We start from the raw sequence: 26,626 nt of genomic DNA on the forward strand, positions 1-26,626 counted from the left end.
CAGCTTCAATGACAGTCCCCTCCTCGTCAGCACGCCACTCAGTTCCCGAAACTTCTTCCATGCACAGCTCACTCAAGCAACCATTGCCGAGTCTGATCCACCTTCTCCATTCAGCATGTCTCCTAGGTAACAATATGTTTTCACACCTTCCAGCTTCACGCCGTCTCCAAGATCCAACTCAACATTTCCTCCATCTGCAGCTCCCTCTGTGCACACCTTACATTTGAATGTAGCTGCCACACTGGTTAATGACCCTCTCAGACCACTACATTTTTGATGAACCCACTCAGCGCACATTGTACATTTAATGGAATTCACTCCAACACCCTTCCTGCACACAGCACACGACCACTTCCCAGTTCTTTCCACCTCACCACATGCTTTACCACTTGCCATCACCTTCGTTTTTCCGATATTCACCTTCAGACCTTTTGTCTCCATACATTCCTTCCAATTGTTCATCTTCTCCTTCAGTCCATACATACTTTCTGCAATCAACACCAGATCATCCGCATACAACAACTCCCACGGTAAACCCTCCTTCACGTTCCGAGCCAGCACCTCCATCACAGCTACAAATAGTGGTGGACTTAGTACCGACCCCTGATGCACTCCCACCTTCACCTCAAACTCACCACTGTTCCCGTCCTTCGTCCTTACAGCTGTGCGCGCTCTTTTGTACATTACCATCACTACTCTGATCAACCATTTCTCCACTCCTAACTTTCTCAATGCCCATGTCACTACTTCACGTGGAACCCTATTGAATGCTTTCTCCAGATCAACAAACGCAAGAAACTTCTTCCTCTTCTTCATGTACTTCTCCTGCAACTGCCTCACAATAAAGAGTGCGTCTGTCGTTCCTCTTCCTGGCATAAATCCAAACTGCATTTCGTCAATCTTCACTTTGTTCCTTGTCCTCCTCTCCAACACCCTTTCCAATACCTTCATTCCATGCTCCAATAATTTTATCGCTCGATACGAGCCACAGTCCAGAGGGTCACCTTTCCCCTTGTATCGAGGGACGAGGGTACTCAGTTCCCAATCCACTGGAATGCGGCCTCCTTTCACCACCAAATTACAGATCTCTGTCATTCTCTTCACACCCCAATTTCCCGCTGCCTTCAACATATCTCCCACAACTCCCCTTGGCCCTCCCGCTTTTCTACTCTTCATTGCTTTTATCGCTTCCTCAACTTCCTTCTCGGTTATCTTCTCTGCCGGTCCTAAAACTGGGTTACTCTCTATGTTGCCATCCCATTCATTCTCTGCATTCAACAGCATTTCCATAAATCTCTTCCATCTTCCTTTAATTCCATCTGGGTCCACAACGATTTGTCCCACTTAATCCTTCAAGCAACTCACCCCCATCACATCACACCTCTCTTTCGCTATCTGCTTTGCAATCCTCAATACCGCTCTCTGACCCTCTTCCAAATCCAAGCGTTCTCCAAACATTTTCCTCCATTTTATCTTCCTAAATTCATACCAAAATGACAAAATATATCAAACATTAAGCTTTTTATTATTTTTAAACCGAAAAAAAATTGTGGACTTAACCAAAACAAGGCAGGGATTGAGGGGATCAAAATGATTGAACCGTTTGCCATCATATCCCACCTCCCCTCCCCCAAAAACAACAGAAACAGCTATTTAAAACATAAAAACAGAGGGATGCATGGCATCCATACCGGAATGATAAAACAGTAAAAGCATATTCAATTCGCTAATATCATGACAAAATATTTATAAATCAAATCGCGACGCTAACTGATGCTGAGCTCTAAATTCCCTGGTCGAGCGACTGTGAAGCCTCGATGTTTTTTAAAGGTTTTTTTTCTTTGCTTTTGTGTGTATGTGTGTGTGTGTGTGTTTGTGTGTGTATATATATATATATATATATATATATATATATATATTTATTTATTTATATATATATATATATATATATGTTGTGGAAAACCAATCAGGTCCACACAACTTTAGTCCAACTTGTGGTTTAATTCCATTTAGATCATGACATCATCCTGTAATGCAGGAAATGCAATAAGTATACGATGTGGCATCACATGGGACCATTCATAACATTCAATGCAAGCAAGCTGAATATTCTATGCTGGCGTACCATTAGCGAGTCTACCAGATGTAACGTGTCACAGGAGAAGTCTCGAAGCACCGTCCACAGCAGCGGGTCTTATAGTCACGGCCCTAGCGGTGTCAACGAGCAGCGAGCATCACCCCGGGTTCAGTACGAATACGATTTCACTACATTCTCCCCCCCGTCAGAATTATACGGCGGTGCGGCTAGAAGCGAGCGAGCGTCAGCACGAACAGGGTGCGGAACATCAGTCGACCCAACCGTATCGGGCCGGGCGGCGAATTTCTCTGCCAGCACGCGTCCGAAATTCCCCGGGTACGGCATCACGTATCCCTGTGTCCCCGGCGTCGGAGGCGCCATCAGGGTCGGGTGACGAAGGGGGTAACTCCAAGTCGTCGGGCCCAGGTAGACCCGGCGAGGGGAGAGTCGGTAGACTTTCGGCGATGGGAGCGTCAGGAGAGGCCATAGTCTCATAGATGGGTTCGGTCGGTCCGTCCGATTCCCTACTCAGGTCGGCGACCCCGCAAGGGGCAAGGTGACGGACGGAGACAGTAGTCTCACAGCCATCAGCCGTCATCACACGAGCATGCTCAGGATTAGCCTGGAGAATCGGCACTTTGTCCACTAGGGGGTCGTACTTGCTCGCGCGAACCGCCCGTTTACGGTAGGCTGGCCTGGGCCCAGCGAGCCAACTGGGCAAAGACCGTATACACCCCGTGCTCCTGGGGTGGTGGAAAAGTCGCTCGTGGGGAGTTTGGTTGGTTGCCGTACACAGGAGAGCCCTGATCGAGTTCAACGCCGCAGGTAGCGACCAAGCCCATTTATCGAGGCCCCGGCCGAGGGTCCGGAGGTTGAGCATGACGGCCCTCCAGATAATCCCGTTGAAGCGTTTGATCTGCCCATTAGCCTGGGGTCTGTACGGCGTGGTGTAACTAGAAGCAATGTTATTTTGGAGCAGATAGCCGCGCACCTCCTGAGACAAGAAGACCGCACCCTGGTCGGTATGGACATAGGCCGGGTACCCGAACATTGAGAACAAGTTCTATAAGCATCGCATCACCGTGGCAGCAGTCATGTCCGCACACGTATAAGCAAAGGGGAATCGCGAGTACTCATCGACGATAGTGAGCAGATAGCGAGAGCCGCTCGACACCGGCAATGGGCCCTTGAAATCCATCGCCAAGCGTTCCCACGGTCGCGTAGCCTTAACCAGAGTCCCCATGGGAGGGTTATAGAAACGCGGTTTGATTTCCGCGCAGATAGCGCAGTCGCGACAGATACGGTGGATATCGTCAATCGAGTATGGGAGATTGCCACGCCGCACAAAATGAGCGAAACGCGTTACGCTGGGATGGCCCGCAGTGGCATGCAGCACACGTAGGCCCTCCAAAGAGGTGATACCCGCGCATGTAGCCGGTCGTGATAAGGCATCGGCGGCCCGGTTATCCTTCCCCGGGCGATATTTGATGGTGTAACAGAAGTCGGCGAGTTCGATACGCCAGCGAGTGATTTTCTCATTCTTAATGCGCTGGGCGTGTAAGGTGTCGTACATGACACCGTACACACCGTACGCAACGCTTTGCTGGTCCGTGATGATTTGGAAGCACCGCCCGAGTAAGTACGGGCGCCATCGCTGAATAGACTCGACGATCGCATACGCTTCCTTTTCGACGGACGAGTGTCTCCACTCAGCGGTGGTAAGAGTCCGTGAAAAGAAAGCCACGGGACGCCCCCCTTGGGAGAGGGTCGCCGCGATGGCCTGATCCGAGGCGTCACTTTCGAGGACGAAAGATCCGCTCTCGTCGATTGTCGCCATGGCGGCTCGGGCGATGTCGGCCTTAAGGCCTTCAAAGGCCGCCAATGCAGCCGGACTCAGTGGGAAGGTGTCGCAGGCCACGAGGGGGCGAAGTTTCGCGGATAAATTTTGCACCCATTTGGAGTAATGGGCGAATAGCCCGAGGGCGCGCTTCAGGGACGCCCGATCACAGGGAGGGGCCATGTCGAGCAAAGGTCGCAGACGCTCCTTATCCGGAGCGACAGAGCCATGGGTCACGGTGTACCCCAGAAGATCTATCGTGCGTAGGGAGTATTGGCACTTATCCTCGTTCATAGTTAAGTGATACTTCTGCGCGACCTCAAGGAAGCGCTTCAGATTAGCATCATGGTGCCCTTGGTCATATCCACAAACCGTAAGATTATCGAGGTAGACGAAAACATCGGTTAAGTGCTCCCGCGCAATGAGGTCATCCATGGCCCTCTGGAAACAAGCGACCCCGTTCGTTACCCCAAAAGGCAATCGCGTAAATTGGTACAACCGCTGCCCCGACTCAAAAGCGGTATAGATACGATCCGCCCTAGAGATAGGGATCTGGTGGTACGCACTACGGAGATCGAGAGTGCTATAGACCGAATACTGGGACACCTGTTGCACCAGCGCGTCCATCCCCGGAAGGGGGTAGGCATCCAGCTGTGTAAAGCGGTTAATCGTTTGGGAATAGTCGATTACCATGCATCTGCGGTGGGCCTCGCTGCGCACCACCAAGACCTGGGCGCGCCACGGCGACCTGCTAGGTTCTATGATGCCGTCTTTCAAGAGCTGAGCCGTTTCATCCGCAATGAATTGCATGTCTGCGCGAGAGTAGCGCCGTGATTTCACCGCGACAGGGGTACAGTCGGAGGTTAGATTGGGGAACAGCGAAAGCGGCTGGATGTCCATTTTCACTAGGGTGCACACCGCAAGCGCGTCGTCCACCCCCACAACAAGCGTGTCAGGCCCACCAAACTCCATTACCAGACGTCCATGCAGCTTAAGAAAATCGTGTCCTAACAGAATATTAGCACATAAAGCGGGTAAAACCATAAGGTGTACATCAGGAAAAACCCGTCCCTTTAGCACGAGTTTCAATCGGCATTCCCCCTTCGTGCTGAGTCGAAGCCCCTGGGAAGCCATGAAGATCCGTCTCGTAGATCTCCAGATCCGCCATCCATGCCTGAGCACAAGTCGCTGGTCAATAAAACTATCCGTAGACCCTGTATCCACCAAGGCCCGAACACAATGGCCTTCGACCATGAGGGGAATAAGGGCTTGAGCCAGGCCAGACGAGGCTGCTGGGAGTGGGACTGAACCCCCCGAATGGGTCGGACAAGCCTCGCGGGTGGATCCTATGCCAGCAGCAGTTTTGCGGTCGTGGCCGGAGTATGCGTTGTCCATGGGGAATCCATTAATGCCATCAGAGGGCTTTCCCAAGCATTCCGGTGTTTCGCGATTCAAAATCTGACAATTCTGACGGGAAAAGGCCTCCGTAGTATTTGAAAATGCCTTTTGACACTTTTGGCAGGAAAAGGCCTCCGTAGTATTCGAAATCGCCTTTTCCAGGGTGAGGGCCACTGTTAGCTCGTGGACGACATGAGGAGAACGTTCCGCTGGGGCTTGGCGAGGCTTCAAAGCCCCTTGCGTGGCCCGGAGTTTGGTCAACGACACGTACTTCGTGCCCGATTGAGGATGAGACTGTGGTGGCTGTCCGGTGACGCCCACCAAGGACGTCTGAGCGCCCAGGGGCCCGCAGAGAGGGGCCCTCCCCTTTGAAGACGGGTAAGGCGCCGGGTTTTGGGCTCGGCTCGCAGGCTCCGCAATGAGCCCATTCAAGGTCGCCGCGACCGCGCGACCGCGACCGCGCGATTCAATGAGCCGCGAGCCGCGTGCCGTTTTCCTGCACACTTTCGCGTAATGTCCCTTTTGCGAGCACAAATGGCATATAGCGTCTCGTGCCGGACACACGGGCCGGGCATGATGTGGCCCCCCACAGAAAAAGCATGCGGCCCCGCGTAAGGCCTTGGGTCTGGCCGTAGCGGCAGCCGTCAGGACTGGGTCTTCCTCCGGAGCATCCCGGAGTTCCGCGAGCAGGTCCGCGTCCTCGGCGGTAGCACTCTCCGGCCGGGCGTGTAGTGTAGTGCCCGCCAAGAGGCGCGTGTGATCATAGGTGTTCGATTGCATCCGCGCTTCGGTGTATACTTTCCCTTGCTCGAGTGCCGTAGCGAAGGTCAGGTCGGTCTTCTCTAGGAGCTTGAGCGTTAGTTCCTGGGAGGAGACCCCTGCAATAAAGGCATCTAAAAGAAGATCATCCTGAGACTGCGTGGGAGTCCGTGGCTCCTTGATGCTGTCCAGCAAGAGCTGCCGGAGCTCCTGGGCGTAGTGGTCCATCACCTCGTTGGGTTGCTGACGTCGCGTTAGCAGCAAATATCGTGCATACACCGGGCTTTTTTCCTTTATGTACAGCCGTTTGAGCTCCGCGATCGAGAGGTCATACGTCACGAATTGAGCGATGGAATTGTACACCTTGTAGTCGATTTTTGAATGAAGCGTTGCTAGCTTCGCGGCAGCCGTCGGCGCGGTCTCAGGCTCCTCGAAATGATTCTCCAATGTTCTGAGCCAGTGCTTCAGTTGCAAGCCACCATCCGGGACTTGCGGGTCGGCGCAGAATACGGCAACCGCCAGTGTCTTGTTGCCAGCCATGTCGGTAGATATAAATGGAATTAAGTGTTGTGGAAAACCAATCAGGTCCACACAACTTTAGTCCAACTTGTGGTTTAATTCCATTTAGATCATGACATCATCCTGTAATGCAGGAAATGCAATAAGTATACGATGTGGCATCACATGGGACCATTCATAACATTCAATGCAAGCAAGCTGAATATTCTATGCTGGCGTACCGTTAGCGAGTCTACCAGATGTAACGTGTCACAGGAGAAGTCTCGGAGCACCGTCCGCAGCAGCGGGTCTTATAGTCACGCCCCTAGCGGTGTCAACGAGCAGCGAGCATCGCCCCGGGTTCAGTACGAATACGATTTCACTACAATATATATATGTATGTATGTATATATATATATATATATATATATATATATATTATATATATATATATATATATATATATATATATATATATATGTCGGTTATAGGTTTGTTACTGTACAAACGCTGCTATAAATGATTGGATGAACTGTTATTCATAGTTAATAAAAAAAGGGTTTTTGCTTGGCCATAGTTTAAAATGAGAACTACATGCTTCCTCTTGCAGGACAGATGGCTTTGTTGTATACATGCGTTCTCTCCAGGCCAGATAGCCTTGTTGTAAAACTCTCCTTCGGTTTGGAAACTGCGTTGCGAGCCGTGGGCAGAAATGTGAACACTGTGTGAAATGTGAACCATATACGTGGGATGCTTGAGTTTGTAGACATAGACCTTTTCTGATAGACTGTTAAAACATTAACTATATTTCGTATAATCAAATAATGCTTGAGTTATGATAAATATACTTGACTTCCCTGCTCTGGATTAAGTTTAAATTCGAATGTGAGCTGAAAGATACATCCAATGCCTGGAACTCATCAAACGGCCTCGTACACTTTATGACCTTATCAAGACCAGGAATGCAAACCCCCTTCAGTGAATTATATCTCTTGTCACCTCGGAGCCTTGAAAACACATCTGGTCCGGATCCTAACGGTGCGTGCTTCACTCCTCCGAGGCGAAAGGAAGGACGTTGGTGGGGGCACAATTACTCAAGTTTCCTTTGTCTTCCCAAACTTCAGCGGAGATTCCCTGATAAGCGTGTCTCTATATAAATGAACTGCGAATCAGTGTTTCCTTAGGAAGGTTGACTTGGCATGCTGTACATTCATGCTGTAGACGTCTCCGATCCCTCCCAGCTGTGTACTTGGTGTTTAATAAACGTTTGTCATTCTCAAATTGGTGGTGGAAGTCTATTACGATCACAAAGGGACTCCCGACATTGAATGGTGCCGTGACTCGGATGCAGCAGCGAAAGGAGGAGGGGAGCAGGCCCTGCACGATGAGGAGAGGTCGCCTTGTGGCCGGCCGGCACACTGATTTGCTTTAAGGTGAGCATTGTTTGTATCAAAGGGTTATTTCTCCAAATTTGAACCTCTCTTCCTCGGGCGGGTTCCGTCTGCTCCCCACTCAGCTCTTCTGCCTGCACTCCGAACGAAAATTGTAAGTGAAGGCTATTTTTAAGCCTCAGAATGACAAACTTTTGTTAATCCACCAGGATAATGTTAAGAGTAGATGTATCAGAGGGTAACGCTAAGGATAACGTTACAGTTAGCAAGGAGAGGGGGACAAGTGAGGTCGGACAGCCATAGGCTGCACCGGTGACCGAGAACTTTCCAGGAAGGATCAGCCCAGAGACAAGATGGGGTATGCCATTGCATGTCAGGGAAAGAAGGGCTGTGGCTAACGTAGAGGGCCAAAGGAACATGGCCAGGAATAGGGAAACGCGCAGGTACCAGATAAGCTGGACAAGAGGGTAGTGACGACTACTAGGTCAAGCCAGGAAGCTCTAGACAAAGTTCTAGACAGGAGGGCAGGAAAGGAGCTAAAACTTTAGGGACAGAGGAAATAAGCAGCAGAAATCCAGGTAGAAAGAACGGAAGTGGGTTTTGAAATATTGAAAATTGAAGCAGGAGCTGCATTGTAGGAATTTGAAGCTTCAGAGCCAAAAGAAGCAAGCAGACAAAGTTCAGGACCAAACAATCAGGGAGGTAGTTAAGCAAGCAAATAAGCGGTTGATGCCTCTGGTCCAGGATCCGGAACAAGACCCTCCACCCCCCCCCCCCAAGACCTGAGCTCAGTCCCGGGGCTCTAGGCAACACCCCAACACCCCCCCCCCTGCCTCATCCCTTTCACCTCAACCCACCCCGCCCAACCCGTCCCAAAAATCCTTTTTCCTTGAATGAGAGACGTAATATGAATGAACAAAGATTGTACATGGGAGTGGCTGGAGGAGGGGCATGATTTGAGTCGATCTGGTGTTCGCGCGACGTCTGAGAGACTCACTGGTATACGAATGAGGAATGAATGTATATAGGGATATTAATACTTGTATCTCATATTGGACTTAAAATCGAATTTTTGTCATTAACGTGTGTATTTGTGTTCATTGTCATTGTGTGTGTGTTATTGAATGCGGATGTGTGTCCTTAACGTGTGTATCTGGCCAATTTATTTGTCTGTATGACATATGCAAAGCAGAGGGTTTCGGTGTGAAGCTTTGTAAGTGGTCTGCTTGACGTGCGGAAATCCAGGCCGGGAATGTCGATTTTAGCGTCTATCCGAATGGACCAGGTGAGGTCCTTAACTGAGTCCGGATTTTCATTTGTTTGGGAGTGTTTGGGAGCGATTTGATATAAATCGGGTCAGGAGAGCACTCGGAGGAACGTTGATATGAAGTGGTTTCTTGGAGATGGTTACAAGATGGGCTGCCTTTGCCTTTCGAGCGGCAGTCGGGCAGCAATTTGGAATTTGTTGAATTAAATCCAGAATTTGAATTGAATCGTATGTTTGACTTGAATTTAAGAGTTCATTCAATGGCAGATTGAAGAATTCAGTCAATTCAACTGAATTCAGAAGTTGAATTTAGAATACGGAGTTTGCTCAGAGTGCAGGTGATAACCTGCCTACTCAAAAATGATGTGCCCCGCACGGTGGGAGGTCCGTGAATGGTTGACAAAGGGTTCCTTGAATTGCCTGCAGGAATTATGCGATTAACGATTATATTGTGTATTGATGACTTGTGGATTGTATGAGTATATCCCTGAGGCCGATGCGACCTTGGGAGTCAATGGGACGTGTAACGAGAAAGATTACAGTTTTGCTGGTGTGAAATTATGTCATGGTGTGAAATGCGGTCAGAGATGCGAAATACACACCCTTGATCTGGAGAGAGAGCGGAGGTTGTGGTTTCATTGCTGTGTCTGTCTGTGGAGTTATATTTCTGAGGCATGGATTTCAAGGAGGAGGTGTGTGCCCTGAGAAGATTGTGGGTCGCGGATTGGGCACTCTGGGTGGGCACTGGGGGCTGCAGTTGTGTGGGCGCGCAGGAGAGTGCAGGGGGAGTGGGCGCGAGGAGGTGTGTTGATGAAGTGTGCGAACGACGAGCGTGTGCAAAGGTGTGCTGTGGTCAGGTGTGTAACGAAGCCTGAGAGGGGAATGAGTGTATTTGGTGCAAGATATTGTTCCAGGTGTTCCAGGTGCAGGATTGTTCCAGGATATTGTTCCAGGTGCAAGAGAAAGTGCAATGGCAAAGGGCATGGAGACCTGGATGTGTGAATAAGGAACATCGAATGGTAGACGGCTATGGGGTTTAACAATAATTGGTGTTGATATCAGTTGGAGGGATGTGTGAAAGGTGTGCACCAGGTAGTGAGGGTGCTGCATGGTAGAGCACGCCTCCCACGGAAGTTCCTGGGCGGATTGTTGACGGTTGTTTGATTCATAGGGTGTTGGCATTTTGCGATGTGGAGCCTCAATAATGGTCATTTATCTGTCCGGATGTAGAGTTCTTGCAGGGGCGGGATGTCGCCGGACTTGTATTATTTGTGGGATGAAAGCGCTGGTTACCCCAATTCGACGTTTGTACCACGTTTCTTCGTTTGAAGTTTGACCTTTTGAAGTTTATTTGACCTTTGTTCGAGATATGCAAGGGAATGAGGTCAGAGGTAATTCGCTAACCTTGGAAGGACGACAGGCTGAGTCAGTCTACTGGGTGTTGCTTTAACGGCAGGATATAGAACTTAAATCGGGAAAGAAAGGACATATATTGTTGGTTAAAACTGAAATTATGTATGTAATTAGTGAACAGAGAATATTGAGTTCTGTTTTTTGTTGTTGTAGTTGTCGTTGACGTCTTAATAGGTGATTCGGGGGACTCAGGAAATAAACAGATTTCCGGTGCCGACCGGAAGCGCCAGGTACAGTATGCTTTGAACTTAATTTAATCGTGCTGAGTGAGTACAGCGACGAGTTTGATCGGGCTCTGGGGATAGTCATGTTAAATGGAGGACATAAGGGGCTTATTGGAGGTTATAGGAGGATGGATGCAAGATGCAAGAAGCATGGATCAAGTCGTGGTATCAAGAGGGTATGTGCCCAGGTGTATTGTGGGTTATCATAACTTGCCGATTATGGGGGGCGCACCGAGTAGAGATCGGGTTGCAGGGTGGAGCATGCATGCATGGAGCATGGAGCTTGGTGGAGCTTGGAGCGGAGCAGGGTGGAACACCTCGTGTGGTTGGAGGTTACGATTGCGTGAAATGCAGCGAACATGCCCGACTTTTGGCCTTGTGAGGCTCCAGATAGAAGTTGGCATTTCGATACTGTGGATTATATTGTGCCTGTCTGGAGAGGTGATGTCCTGTGCTGAGGCTGGTGACACGCCTCTGTTATTTGTCTGTCTGTCTGTCTGATTGTACGTCTGTGGTACGATGGAGGGCTAATTGAGTGCTCAGGTGTCATTGTATTAAACATCAGAATGCACCTTTGGGAGGACCACCAACTGTTCCATGGAGGTAAATATGGCAGTGTAAGCTCGCTGAGGAAGAATTACCTGTAGTAGGGGACGTAACAGATTGGTGGATTATAATGATGGGGGAGCGCAATAGTATAAGAGGCGACTGGGAAGCGCAAGTCTCAGAAGGGAGTAGTCAGCTTAAATGATGCAGTGTGTGGGAAGGAGGTGATGAAAGCGTGGATGAGGGTTTCTGCAGCCGTGGAGGAGAGGGATGGATGGAGACGGGCGATGTTTTTAAGGTGAAAGTAGGCTGTCTTTATGATCTGTTTAGTGTATTTGTCAAAGGAGAGGGTTTGGTCAATGATGATGCCAAGATTCCGGATGTGAGGGAAGGTGGATACTGGGAAACCATCAATGTTGAGGGCAGAGTTATGGGTGGTTGAGGTCGTTGTTGGTTGTTGTTGATCTGAAGCCAGGATTTTATTTCAGTGATGCAGTTTGTCAGGATAGAGCGGGTTGTGGTGATTGAGCTGTTGTAGATGTCATCAATTTTGCTTTGGATGAATGAAAGGAAGCAGATGCAGTTGTCTACTGTGAATGACAGGTGGGGTGTGTTATCGTTGTTGTCTTGGAAGTTCAGTTGTTGACAGAGTCCGGAGTGCTCTAATTTGCACAGGGAATGACAATTGGGATGACAATTGAAAATAAAAAATTGAGTAATTTACAAGTTTTGTTTTGTGGATCTGGGGACAAGCTAGTTTGATGGGTACCCTGGGGTCTTCGGCGTGTCTATGTGTTTGTCTGTCTGTTACACCGGACTCTTGAATGGGTTTTCATGAGACGAATTTCAGACATAACAACAGTGAGAATCTATTTTAAGCGAATCACAGTGGGTGGGGAAAATTGACCAGACAGTAGATATGAGAACTATTTTATTTCCAATAAATAGACCAGGTTATTTTTATTATTTGTTTATTCGTGAAAATAAATAAATAATAGGGGGAGGTTAATGGTGGTTTGTTTGTGGTAATTCTAGTTGAAACTCTAGCTGAAATAATTTTCGTTTTTTATTGGTTTATTGGTGTAGGAAACAGGCAAATGGGATGCTGAGAGAAGGATTAGAGAAAATTGGATCGAATTTAAAATCGAATATTGGATAAACTTGGATCCACTTGGAAAAAGTGGATTAGAAAATTGGTGACCAGGTGTTCCAGGTGTTCCCAGGGCGTTTGTGGACCAGCTGTTCCACCAGAGGAAAGACCAGGTGTTCGTGGAGCACTTCACCCGCAATAACGCCCTGGAAAAGGTGGACGGGACCATTCCAGGTATTGCCGATTACACCAACCGCTGTCTTTTGCGAGGGCAAGACCTCCTGGATCCACGCCACGCATTGTAAGTTGGCCCTACCCACACCCACCGTCACACAGGATGGGGCAGGAGCTGCACAGACATATAGGACTAATTACACTTGCACTGCTAGGATTATACCACCTCGCCAGCACAGCGCCCACCACCCCACCCCTCAAGTGGGCGGACATGGTGGCATATGTTGAAAGATTATATGAAAACCTAACCTCTAAGTCTCATGTCCATTATCAAAGCGTTACTTGGGGACAGAAGATAAACGTACCATGTTGTCTAATACCACCAAAGGACCCCCCGTGGATATATATAATGTGGAGGGCCGAAAGGACAAATCCAAACGGAACGAAGTCAACACAAGTTGCCCTCTCTCGTCAGAGGCAAGTAAAATGGGGAGGAAAGTTTGGACCAACAGCAAGTTCCGCCAGAGCAGGATTCGAATGGGGAAAAGGTCCGAACACTTTAACCACGCACGCTTTACTAGAAAGAAATACCACCCTGATATTGATATGTGAAGTTACGACCATACAATTATTAACTCCCCAACCACCATGCATCAAATACATACTCACGCCGCACCCCCAGGACAAGGCCCCAAAGAAGGGTGAAAACACATATTGGAAGGTGGCAAGAGAGGTGGCGACAGTCCAAAATAGGACACACTGCTGGTCGTGCATGCACTTCCCCCAAGCAGGCACAACAGGAATACACATGATAGTGCTACCTCTGTCCCTCAATGATCTTTGCTCACAACCTATCGATTCCCCATGTTTAGTCACCACGCTGGAAAGAGAAGGGGTTGGCAACGGCAAGAGTTGCAACCGACAATTTAATTATCACCCTTCAATGATTGCGCATGTGGCCGAGAGGCCTGCCCCCGTCTGGGTCAAACCGCAGAAAGGGATGGTCTGCCTCCAGGGTTCCGGCCACTTGCTTATGGGAGAATCAGAATGCGCCTACACTCTCCCCGGGAAGCTGGGAAAGGGGAGCACTGGGATTACACTACGAATAGTACTGCAAGATAAACACAACCACAACATAACGGCTATAACATTCTCTAGGGGGGTTAGTAGGATTAATGGGGTGACAAAGGGACTCCAGTGCTTATCCACCCACCTGGTCCCACCCCATGGAACAATGTTTATACGCGGCGACAAGGCTTACCCCTATTTACCAAATAATTGGGGGGGCACATGTTATCTTGGTTCAGTCCTTCCTGACGTCGAGATACTGGACAAGCTAGATCCAAAGTCCCTGGACAGGCGACATAAGAGGTCAGTCATGAACGAAGATGGAACCACTAAACTACACGGGAGTCTATGGGAAAAGGTGTTAGGTTTCTTCTTCCCAGGTGCGGGCACAGCCATGAATAGCTTCCGGATAGATAAATTGGCTTTGGCCCTAGAAAAGGTGGCAAACGACACCGCTATGGCTCATGACATACTATTGGACACGGTACTTCACATGCGCACAATGGTGATGCAGAATCGGGTGGCCTTGGACATGCTCCTGGCAGAGAAAGGAGGGGTATGCGGATTAGTAGAGGGAAAATGTTGCACATACATACCTGATCCATCCGAAGAAGTGTCAGCCGCAATAGTGAGACTAAGGGAAACTAGCCACGCCCTGACGATCGATCGGATCGCGTGCGAGAACTCTTATAAATTTAGCTGGCTCACTGACTGGTTCCGGGGATGGACAGGCACTATAGTGAAATGGCTATTGACCGCACTGGCCGTGATAATCGGGGTAGTAATCTGGGGGGCACTAATGAAATCTCTAGTCCTCTTCTGTATGAGAAAGTACTTTACAGGATGGAAAACAAAGAAGCCGCCGACGACGACCATGGTTCTGACCACAGAGGCCGTCGACCTGAACGGGTCCTTCAACGAGGCAGATGTGACCGGCGCTTCAGAAGACTGTATCGATTTTTGTGATGACTGTGATACTTGTGCTGTAAACCCCTTGCGGGAACTGGCTAATGCCTGTTTTGATTTTTGTGATGACTGTGATACTTGTGTTGTAAACCCTTTGCGAGAACTGGCTAACCCCTCTTATGTATTGCAAGCTCACAGCTGTACACCCCCTTCCGACCCAACTATGGATCTGATTGCGACGCTGGGTCTGGCAGTCAAGGGACCCGACATGGATATCCTGGATCCGCAAGCTGATCAGGCATCCATGGGAGACTTTGACATAAAGGAAGTCTCTCTCTTTACTTCAAATATTTCGGATTTTAACGCTCTGTACCCAGACCAGGAACACGAGACACAAGATACTGACAATATTATATATTCCCCAGAACAGCAGCACGTGAGAGATCTCATGGGCATGATCGTTTATTAACTTCGAAGATCTGCAAGGACCGCGTCTGCAAAGGGTGGGGGGAGCAAGTTCCGCAGGGGAGGTGATGGGCCCCCTGGTGGGGCAGAACCTCATCCAGACCAGACGCCTTCGCTGTGGATCCGAAACGTTAATGGACCTTCATGTTCTAGAGCCCTCAGGTTCCAAGCACGCACAACACGACACATTCCTCAAGGGCACGGGCGAGGCGCTATGGGCGCATGGCATGCTCTTGGGAGACACCCACATTACACGATTGTCTTTCAATAAAGCCGATGAGGCACGTTGTCTCTTGATACTTTGTCTCGACGAGACAAGAGGAAGGTTAATGTCGGTTATAGGTTTGTTACTGTACAAACGCTGTTATAAATGATTGGATGAACTGTTATTCATAGTTAATAAAAAAAGGGTTTTTGCTTGGCCATAGTTTAAAATGAGAACTACATGCTTCCTCTTGCAGGACAGATGGCTTTGTTGTATACATGCGTTCTCTCCAGGCCAGATAGCCTTGTTGTAAAACTCTCCTTCGGTTTGGAAACTGCGTTGCGAGCCGTGGGCAGAAATGCGAACACTGTGTGAAATGTGAACCATATACGTGGGATGCTTGAGTTTGTAGACATAGACCTTTTCTGATAGACTGTTAAAACATTAACTATATTTCGTATAATCAAATAATGCTTGAGTTATGATAAATATACTTAACTTCCCTGCTCTGGATTAAGTTTAAATAAGAATGTGAGCTGAAAGGTACATCCAACGCCTGGAACTCATCAAACGGCCTCGTACACTTTATGACCTTATCAAGACCAGGAATGCAAACCCCCTTCAGTGAATTATATCTCTTGTCACCTCGGAGCCTTGAAAACACATCTGGTCCGGATCCTAACGGTGTGTGCTTCACTCCTCCGAGGCGAAAGGAAGGACGTCGGTGGGGGCACAATTACGCAAGTTTCCTTTGTCCTCCCAAACTTCAGCGGAGATTCCCTGATAAGCGTGTCTCTGTATAAATGAACTGCGAATCAGTGTTTCCTTAGGAAGGTTGACTTGGCATGCTGTACATTCATGCTGTAGACGTCTCCGATCCCTCCTAGCTGTGTACTTGGTGTTTAATAAACGTTTGTCATTCTCAAATTGGTGGTGGAAGTCTATTACGATCACAAAGGGACTCCCGACATATATATATATAGATATATATATATATATATACATATATATATATATATTGTTACAGACGCGGCTTTAGATGTTATATTGACCGAGCGGTGGTGTATTTAACCGCGTCCGAACAGTTACTCCCCGATTAGAGCCCGATTCCACCTGACGTTGACCAGATCGCCCCACAGATATTCAATCGCGAAACCTCTAAAGCGACCGAAAGAGAATGAAAAAGAAGAAGAAGAGTACGGAGGAAGAACAGATTTATTATACACACACAAGCAATGGATGGAAGAAGCAGTAACACAGCGAATCGTTAACTTACACTATTCATTTTTACTTAACCCCAAGACAATGAGCAGGACAGGACGTTCACACTTACACAGGGGATATTGCAGGCAGGTAGGGCTTGAGGTGGATTGCTTGAGAGGGAGGCAAAGTCGGGAGGCCGCAGCTCGCAATTCCTCGCGGTTTTGGCGGGAAACCCCTTCGTCGCGTATCCGCTGCGGTAGACGCCACGCGCTGGTTCGGCACACCTGCTCCTCTTCTTATGGTGGAGCCGTCTCCCTCCTTTCAGCGCGTCTCTCCAAAGCTGGTTTCCTTGCCGAGTACCTCTCCTCTTTGGCTTGGAGCGTTTCGCATCTCACCGATCCTCTTGGTGCAGTCTCTTTGCTCATCTCCCAAGGCCTCTCCCAAGGCCTCTCATAAAGCAGTCCCTTACAGTCGCTTTTATCACCTCGGGCGGAATTAAGCCGCCGGCTCCGAGGGCACGCCTACCGGGTCGCTCACCGCGGTGCTGATTGGCTGTTAGGGCCGGTTCACTCCTTCCCTCTTATGACGAGGTGGAGACACGCCTTTCTTCTCCGACTCAAAGCACATGGGCAATGGCGGTTGAAGAAAACCGCCCAAAATGCGGAAGGCAATTGGAAAGGAGGTTTTGGGGAAATTGGAAGGGCCTACGCTTATTTTGTTTGATACAATGCAAAGTCAATCTAGTGGGAAACACATATTTAGCCTTCATGGAATAAGGAAATACACTATTTAAAAGATATATCGTGACCTGCGTGTAAGTTTCATGGAATTAACTAGGACGACGGCTGCGACCATTATTTACATTACGAGGATGTTACCATACTTTTGTAACATTCACATTGTAACGTTTCCACATTCGTTACACTTCCTCCAAAACCGTTACACTTCTCAAATTCGTTACACACTTCTCAAAATCGTTACAATATGTATATATATGTATATATATATATATATATATATATATATATATATATATATATATATATATATATATATATATCACTCCGTCGTGCGAAGTCCTTCCTCGGCACACCTGAGCTCCTCACCACATACAAGGCTTTCATCCGCAGCTCAATGGAATACTGTTCTCCCCTATGGGCCGGTGCTCCTGCCTCACACCTAGCTCGGCTTCACGCTGTTGAAACCAAAGCTTTCAGAATTATTGGAATCTCCCGCGATGAAGCTATCTCTGAGGGCCTTTCACTCACTCACCGCAGGCAGGTAGGTGGTCTTTCTGTCTTCTACCGACTCCTCTCCGGCCTTGCACCTCCAGCTCTCTCTGTGCTCTGTCCCCCAAATATTCCTACAGGTCGCACAAGATCTGCCAGCAACCCTCTGATGGTTAAACTGCTGAAATCTCGGCTCTCTGCTCACCTTCACTCTTTCATTCCTCTTTTCTCCCGCCTCTGGAACAAACTCCCTCACTCCCTTCAATCCCACTCCTCCCTCCAGGTCTTTAAAACAGCTGTTCACCACCATCTCTTATCTTCCCCCATCCAAAACCTTGATCTTTTCTACCCCCGCTAATTCACCCCAGATCCACCTTGTTTGAAATTCCAACTTCTTTCCTGGAAGTCCTGGCAGTGTCCATATGTTTTATACCTCTCCCACCACCCCCTTCCCATGCCCCCCCCCCCCCCCCCAAAGCCTTCGCCCTCTCTCAGATCTCTCGATGTCTCCATGTCTCTCGGTCCCTGCTCTCAAATGTTGTGTTTGTGTCCTTCCCCCTCTCTCCCCATCTTGTCTACCGCCCCCGATGTTATATGTTTTATGTGTCGGTTTGTCTTTCTGTGTGATTAATGTTCGCTCTTTCACGAGCCTCGATCTTGTATACAAAAAAAAAAAAAAAAAAAAAAAAAAAAAAAGTCACTATGCGACCTTCATATCATCAGTGGAGAACCGCCAGCAAGGTGTCCCATGCAGCTGCTGCTGCACCTTGCTGGGAGCGATAAGCACCGCCTGCCACGCGGTGACGTTATCTCTGGTATCCACTCATCATATGGAGTCGACCTGGTTGCGGATGGGAGTTACTAATAATGGTATCTGTAATCTGGTTCTCCAACCTAATGAGCGGACAACATGACGTCATCGCCATGCACGTCCGCCTTGCCTGCAAAGTTCCAGAGGAACCATATAGCAGTGCGTCATTACGGATTATAAATACAGATACTGTCACAAGTGCATGCAAAACTCACAGTTACCGACCTGGTTTCGCCCTTGTTGGGGCTTTATCAGGGCAACGCAGTGAGGCTTTCCATACACTTGTAACTCTGTGACCCTTTCGGTTTTTATATTAGTCACTATGCGACCTTCATATCATCAGTGGAGAACCGCCAGCAAGGTGTCCCATACAGCTGCTGCTGCTGCACCTTGCTGGGAGCGATAAGGATTAGGTTGGAGAACCAGATTACAGATACCATTATTAGTAACTCCCAACCGCAACCAGGTCGACTCCATATGATGAGTGGATACTAGAGATAACGTCACCGCGTGGCAGGCGGTGCTTATCGCTCCCAGCAAGGTGCAGCAGCAGCTGTATGGGACACCTTGCTGGCGGTTCTCCACTGATGATATGAAGGTCGCATAGTGACTGATATAAAAACCGAAAGGGTCACAGAGTTACAAGTGTATGGAAAGCCTCACTGCGTTGCCCTGATGAAGCCCCAACAAGGGCGAAACCAGGTCGGTAACTGTGAGTTTTGCATGCACTTGTGACAGTATCTGTATTTATAATCCGTAATGACGCACTGCTAGATGGTTCCTCTGGAACTTTGCAGGCAAGGCGGACGTGCATGGCGATGACATCATGTTGTCCGCTCATTAGGTTGGAGAACCAGATTACAGATACCATATATATATATATATATATATATATATATATATATATATATATATATATATATATATATATATATATATATATATATATACATACATATATATATATATATATATATATATATATATATATATATATATATATATACATACATATATATATATATATATATATATATATATATATATATATATATATATATATATATATATATACAGACTTGGCATTTAATATGGAATATTTTTTTTGTGGGGGTGAACTTACTTTTCAAGATGTCTTAGAACCAAAAGTTCATTGGAATTATGTTGAAATTATTCTAGATTTTGTTAATGTGACCTTTAAAAGAAACAAAAACCACATTTGACATTTCGAAACAAATAAATTGATCCTTGAAAGTGATGTAAACTGATATCGAACTCAATTCATGGACAGTACTGCATTAAACCTTTGTACGTTTTCCAGAAGTATCTCTTTATTTTGCACATTAGCCAAAAATTTTTTTAACAAAAACAAAAGTTAAATTACGACTGGGATTACGGACAGTAAAATTACAGTTCAGTACTTCGTGTAACCCCCACGAGCATTCAGGAGAGCACGTACACATTGAGGCATGCTGTTCACGAGATTTGCCAAGGTTTGGACAGGAATCACTTGCCATGCAGTGACAATAGCCTGCCATGCAGTGACAACAATTCACGCACAGAGGTCGGCTGCTGGTCCAAGTGGTCGATTTGACGCGTTAATTCTGCCCACAAGTTCTCTATCGGATTTATATCCGGGGACATGGCAGGCCACTCCATATGCTCTACACCAAGGTCAGCAAGAAAGTGTTGGATCATGCGAGCACGATGAGGCCGTGCATTGTCATCTTGGAAGACAAAGTTTCCTCGAAAGGCTGCACGAGCAAATGGAAGCAATGTTTCTTCCAGAATGGCCCTGTACCTGAACTGGTTCAGGTTTCCATTCAGAACAACCAGGTCAGTTTTGCCCCCTGCATGAAAAGCAGCCCAAACGGTCACCCCACCACCTCCAGCTTGGACTCTTGGCACTATACAATCTTTGTTGTCGGCTTCATGCACTTGTCTGCACACTCGGACGCGGCCATCTTGACGATAGACCAGAAATCTAGACTCGTCACTGAAGATCACGTGATTCCAGTGTCCTGGCTGCAATTGACGGTGCTCTCTGGCCCACTGCAATCGGCGCTGGCGGTGTTGTCTGGTCAGGCGTGGCTTTCTCAGGGGACGCCTGGCACGATAGCCTGCTTGAACCAGTCGTTGATGGACTAGCCTTCTGGATACAGGCACATTTGTCAGTTGCTGCCACTCAGCCCTAAGCCGATTCGCTGACTTGGTACGGCCATTGTGGACTAACTGGTGCAGCTGGCGATCATCCCTCCTTGTGGTTCTGCGGGGATGTCCTGGCCTCGGTATTGGAGTAGGGACACCCCTCTGAGCATTTCGTTTCAGGATCTTTGACACCTGACCTTGAGTGATGCCATACTGCTGAGCAATAACACACTCTTTCATGCCGTAATTTCGTAAAGCCACCACTCCATGACAAACAGCATTGTCGAGTTGACGGACCATCTCCTGAGGAAGCGGCAATTACTTTTGGAGACGTGCAGCAGTTGTTTTCCACTAATACAGAACGCAACAACACTTGTATACCTGACTGTGAAGCCAATCGTCAAATGCACCTGTCCATACATTTTGCCACGCCACCTGTCATATAATCCTGTTGTTGACTTCTTGCTGCGACAGACAATCAGTGACATGGTTCTTTTAACAAATAAATCAAAAAAGTGTAAAAGAAACTCACCAGATTGATATACTGAGTTAAGAAAGTAAACCCAAGTCAAGAAAAAAAAATATTCCATATTAAATGCCAAGTCTGTATATATATATATATATAAATATATATATATACATACAGTCACTTGAAAAAGTAAGTACACCCCATGTAAAGTTTTGACTTTTTCAACATATTTCAACATACAGGTATTTGATCTTCATTTCAACAATATTGATATATAAAGGTGATATAATATGACAAATATCATGAAACATTTACATTTTGTAGTCCATTGTATAATTTAAACAAACATAAATGCAAATTTCGCATGTGGAAAAAGTAAGTACACCCTTGGCTCTCATAGGTGGTATTGCCCCCTTTGGCTGAAACAACCTCAAGTAGGCGTTTCTTATAACTCTCTACCAGTCTCTGACATCAACTGGGAGAAATTTTTTGCCCTCCCCTCCATGCAGAATTCTTTCAGCTGTGCGATGTTTGAGGGGTTTATTGCATGCACAGCTCGTTTCAATTCCCCCCACAACATCTCGATGGGATTTAGATCCGGGCTTTGACTTGGCTATTCCTTGGTGGATTTACTGGTATGTTTAGGGTCATTGTATTGTTGCAAGGTCCACCTTCGGTTGAGCTTCAACTTTCCGACAGATGGCCTCACATAATCGTCAAGCACCCTCTGGTACAATGAAGAATTCATAGTGGGTTCTATGATGGTGAGCTGCCCAGGCCCTGATGCAGCAAAGCTGCCCCAAACCATAATATTTCCACCACCATGCTTTACAGTTGGTGTCAGGTTCTTGTGGTCAAATGCTGTCTTTGGTTTTCGCCAAACATGTCTTCTGGTACTGTGGCCAAATAGCTCTACCTTTGACTCATCTGTCCAGAGCACATTGTTCCAGAAGTGCTGGTCTTTGCCCAGGTGTTCATTGGCAAACTTTAGTCTTGCCCTGATGTTCTTTCTGGACAGCAAAGGTTTCCTCCTGCCACACCTCCCATTTAGATCAAATTTGTGCAGCCTCTTTCTAATGGTAGACTCGTGCACTTTGACATCAACAGTGGCAAGAGCTACCTGTAGGTGCCGTGATGACATTCTGGGGTTCTTAGAGACTTCTTTCAGCATCTTGCGGTCTGCTCTCAGGCTGAACTTGCTGGGGCGGCCTGGCCTGAACAAGTTGGCAGTTGTTTGGAATCTTCTCTACTTGTAGATGATCTTCTGGACAGTCGAATGATTGATTTCAAATTGTTTGGAGATCTTTTTAAATCCCTTCCCAGAATGGTCGGGGTCTATAACCTTCTTTCTGAAGGCCTCAGAGAGCTATTTTGATCTAGGCATGGTGACGCCGCACACTTCAACAACAAAGAGCAAACCAAACTAAATGTCTGAGGTTTAAATAAGACAGGTTCCTCCAAGATCTTCTCTGACGATGTTCTAATCATTTGCACCTGAGCTGGTGCACCTGATTCTAATTTTAGGTATTTGAAGTAGTGATAAATGTAGGGGTGTACTTACTTTTTCCACATGCGAAATTTGCATTTATGTTTATTTAAATTATACAATGGACTACAAAATGTAAATGTTTCATGATATTTGTCATATTATATCACCTTTATCTATCAATATTGTTGAAATGAAGATCAAATAGCTGTATGTTGAAATATGTTGAAAAAGTCAAAACTTTACATGGGGTGTACTTACGTTTTCACGTGACTGTATATATATATCAGATTGTTGCAATCAGAAAGGACAAAACTGTGAATTTTGCAATCAGATTGTCATGATATTGCAATCAGAAAGGACAAAAAAAAAGAAGACAAAACTGTGAATAAAAGAGATTATGTTGAAGAACAAAGCTTTAAATCAAAATCAATTCTGCCACATTAAAAACTTATAGGTGCAGTATGTGGAGTGATAACGCGGAGGTAAACAATAAAATGTTAAGCATCAATATTGCATTGGCTGTAAAACAGAGGTGGCCATGAAGTTGCATCACCTTTTCAAATCAAGTCAATCCAAAATTATGGTTTAAAAATGCAGGTGGAGTACAAGAGGGGTAACGCAAGTGGGTCGAGAAAAATAATGATCTAAAACATTGCAAAGATGTCTTGAAATAAAACATCCAAAGAGTGTGTAAATAGTCGGTGAGATGATTTACATACAATGAACCACTCATACAGCGGAATCTTCCATTCTCTGTACCGGATTGTACTCAATTATGCCCTGTTTGGTGCAACGTTACCTGGATCCATGCTGGGGGAAAAAAGGATCTGTTCCTCCTGCACACATTGGATTTTGGTATTTGTGTACTTGGTCGGTCGATAAACCAGCATATCTCGATTATCGCGGGCGTAAGGTCCCAGCACGTCATCAGACTCATCCACCAGATGTTCGATTTCTTCACCTTCTCTTCCCTCTTTGTCCTGGCAACAAAATCAAATTAATACAAAAACAAAAAAATGTTCTCTTTGCCTCTTCAAAACCTCTCTGATATTATAAGATTGTATTGTACAATGGGTGAGGTATTCATTGACATCCAAGAGCCGCAGTTTTTTGTTCATTAAAACTTACATGCATGCTTGATTACAGTATGTGCCTTGCATGTTATTAATCTGACATTGTTTGGTGTTTAATAGTCTAAGCTGGAAGTTTAATGCATTATACAACTATGGATCTGACCAAATCTGAATATTGAGCTGTTATCAAATGCTTATTCATCATGGAGGAGCACTGTGTTGTGTTGCCGAATATCCACAGAATGGAATTTTTCAAGGCAACGTTTTCATAATCATCAACGAACCCATGTGAGTTTCTAAGGTCTCAACAGGATGGATCCTCCAAATCCTCTGAACGCACGAGGACAGCAATGGCGGCATTATGTAGTGACCTTCACATTGTTTGATGCAGAAGTAGCCAACTTTATGACTCGTTTAATAAATAATGAGAAAACGTGGCTTTACCTACATTGTGATCCTGAAACCAATATGAAATCCATGAAATGTATCCACAAGGTGCCACCAGCACCAAATAAGTGATGCACCTGAACCTTCAGCCAGTAATATCGTGGCCTCAATTTTCTGGAATGCTGAGGGAATCTTCATGATATCCACTAAGGTCGGTGTCTATTCTCTTTGTAGATCTTGCATCTGTTGGTTTAGTTCACCTCCTCCTATTACTACCGTATTTGGCATTTTAGCTCCTTTCTTCTAAATATTAGGACTTCAAAAAGAAACCAAGCAAGATCCGTTTTGCTCTCTTCAAGTGTGATTACTTTTCTCCACACTTGCAACAGTGGTACACCGAACAGCTAATTACTAAAACAGCTAATTGCGAAAACTTATCAACAGTTAATTGCTAAAATGTATCAACAGCTGATTGCTAAAACATATTGTTACGGAAACGGGGACGGCGCTCCCCTGACCAAAGGGGGGGGGGGGGGTTAATCCCCCTTGTATTTTGCACTGGCCGTCTCCAATCCTGAAGCTACCCTGCTCCCCTGTGGGGTGGGATTGGCCGAGGTGATTGGTCAAGGGATTCCCGTACACCTCCGCCAATCCCTCCACAAGGCAGGTGGGTAACTCCGCTCGAATCCCGGACAAGATGGAGTTTGCCGAGCGGTTTAGCAATCCGAAATCCGAGCCGTTAGCAAAGACTAACCCGATTGCGAAGCGGTTGGCCAAAAATCGTGCCACAGGTACTCAATAGGGGACAGGACGAAAGCGATCGGATGAGAAAGAAGGAACCAAAGGTAAGGAGGAACAGATATTTAGGTTTGCTCTCCATGAAATGGAGAGTAACCTATTATTACTGCTAGAGTTTTTCTTATTATTATTCTTCCGCCCTATTTTGCACCTCCGAAAACTTCATAATGAATGTTCTCAGCAACCGCTGGTCGGATTGACAGGAAATTTTCATCAAACGATCGTCTCGGCTCCGAGAATTTTCTAATGCTAATTATGACATCATAGGTCACGTGGTATGGGCGCCATCTTGTAAATCAAATTCAACTTTTCCCCTCTGTATCTCCGAAACGCCTCAATGGAAAAATTTGAGGAATGGCTCATTCTAAAGAACTCTTCAACGGGAACAAAAGACATGTGTATCGAGTATATTAAAAATGCTAATGTTAAGAGGTTAGAATTCGTCAAACAAAACATTTTCTCCCCCGAAAATGGGATTTTTTCCCCAGATGCTTAGTTAAAAAAAAACTCAGAATGCAAAAATTTTCGAAGTCATACGTCACATGGTTCGGCCGCCATCTTGTTTTCCGTGAAAAAACACAAAAACCCCTTTTTCTCCGCAACGGCTGAACGGATCGAGCCCAAACTTGGCATGCATATTCGCATATGCATGACGAACAAAAAAGTCAATGAGCACGACATCATACGACACATGGTTTCAGAGTTATGACGTTTTAAAGCTCAAACTAGAAATGGAATCACCTCCATAATTTTTGGAGATATCGAGTGGAAACTTTACACAAATGTTCCTCATGGGGGTATGTTTCATCGTTACTTGAGACGTTTTGATAAGTCACATGGTTTGGCCGCCATAAATAATGGAAGTTAAATTTTAAAAAGCTTGTAACTCTTGAACCACTGCATTGATCGACGTGAATTTTTAATGCAATGTAGCTCTCATCAAGCGGAAGAAGTGTGCAAAATTCCAAGATGATTGGATGTACGGTCTCGAAGCTATAAGTCTTTATTGTTGAAAGAAGAAGAAACACAGATTGTCTTTCCAGAACGTGATCACGATAACGCGATCTCCCGCGGTCATTTGAACCTCAAAAAAAATTATAATTGCAGATTTGTCAATAGATGAGGCATATTAACAAACGAATGAAACAGATTTGCTCAGATTCTGATTTTTTTTAAATCGATCGCATTTAACTCAAAGTGATGACCCACTGAAGAAGAAGAATTCCTTCCAGGACGTGATCATTATCACACGATCTCCCGCGGTCATTTCAACCTCAAATGAAATTCAAATTGCAGATTTATCAATCGGGCAGGCATATTAACAAAGGAATGAAACAGATTTTTTCAGATTCTGATTTTTAAAAAATCGATCGCATTTCACTCAAAGTGATGACCCACTGAAGAAGAAGCATTCCTTCCAGGACGTGATCATTATCACACGATCTCCTGCGGTCATTTCAACCTCAAATGAAATTTAAAATTGCAGATTTATCAATAGGGGAGGCATATTAACAAAGGAATGAAACAGATTTGCTCAAATTCTGATTTTTTAAAAATCGATCGCATTTCACCTAAAGTTTGAGGTACGAAAGAAGAAGAAGAATCGTTTAGCTTGTCAGATAAAATAAATAATTCTGTCTGCAATTTCAGGTTAATTTTCTTTTTAAAATGGCTTTTTCTGCAATCAGTGCATGGATTGAC

At 46.3% G+C, this 26,626-nt stretch overlaps 1 protein-coding gene across 1 annotated transcript in view; it reads right to left on the reverse strand.

Moving 5' to 3' along the window:
• The window catches only part of CC2D2A (coiled-coil and C2 domain containing 2A), a 486,222-nt gene extending 462,421 nt beyond the window's left edge, over positions 1 to 23,801 (reverse strand). Inside the window, exons 1-2 of the mRNA XM_078772721.1 lie at positions 23,796 to 23,801; positions 23,467 to 23,647 (exon numbers count right to left, since the gene is read on the reverse strand). Of these exons, the coding sequence (XP_078628847.1) occupies positions 23,467 to 23,647; positions 23,796 to 23,801 (187 nt within the window). The remainder of the gene's footprint in view (positions 1 to 23,466; positions 23,648 to 23,795) is intronic.
• Positions 23,802 to 26,626: the final 2,825 nt, after the last annotated feature.

This window comes from Myxine glutinosa, chromosome 2 (assembly GCF_964187855.1).
Source record: "Myxine glutinosa chromosome 2, kmMyxGlut1.1, whole genome shotgun sequence".
NCBI classification, from domain to species: Eukaryota; Metazoa; Chordata; class Myxini; order Myxiniformes; family Myxinidae; genus Myxine; species Myxine glutinosa.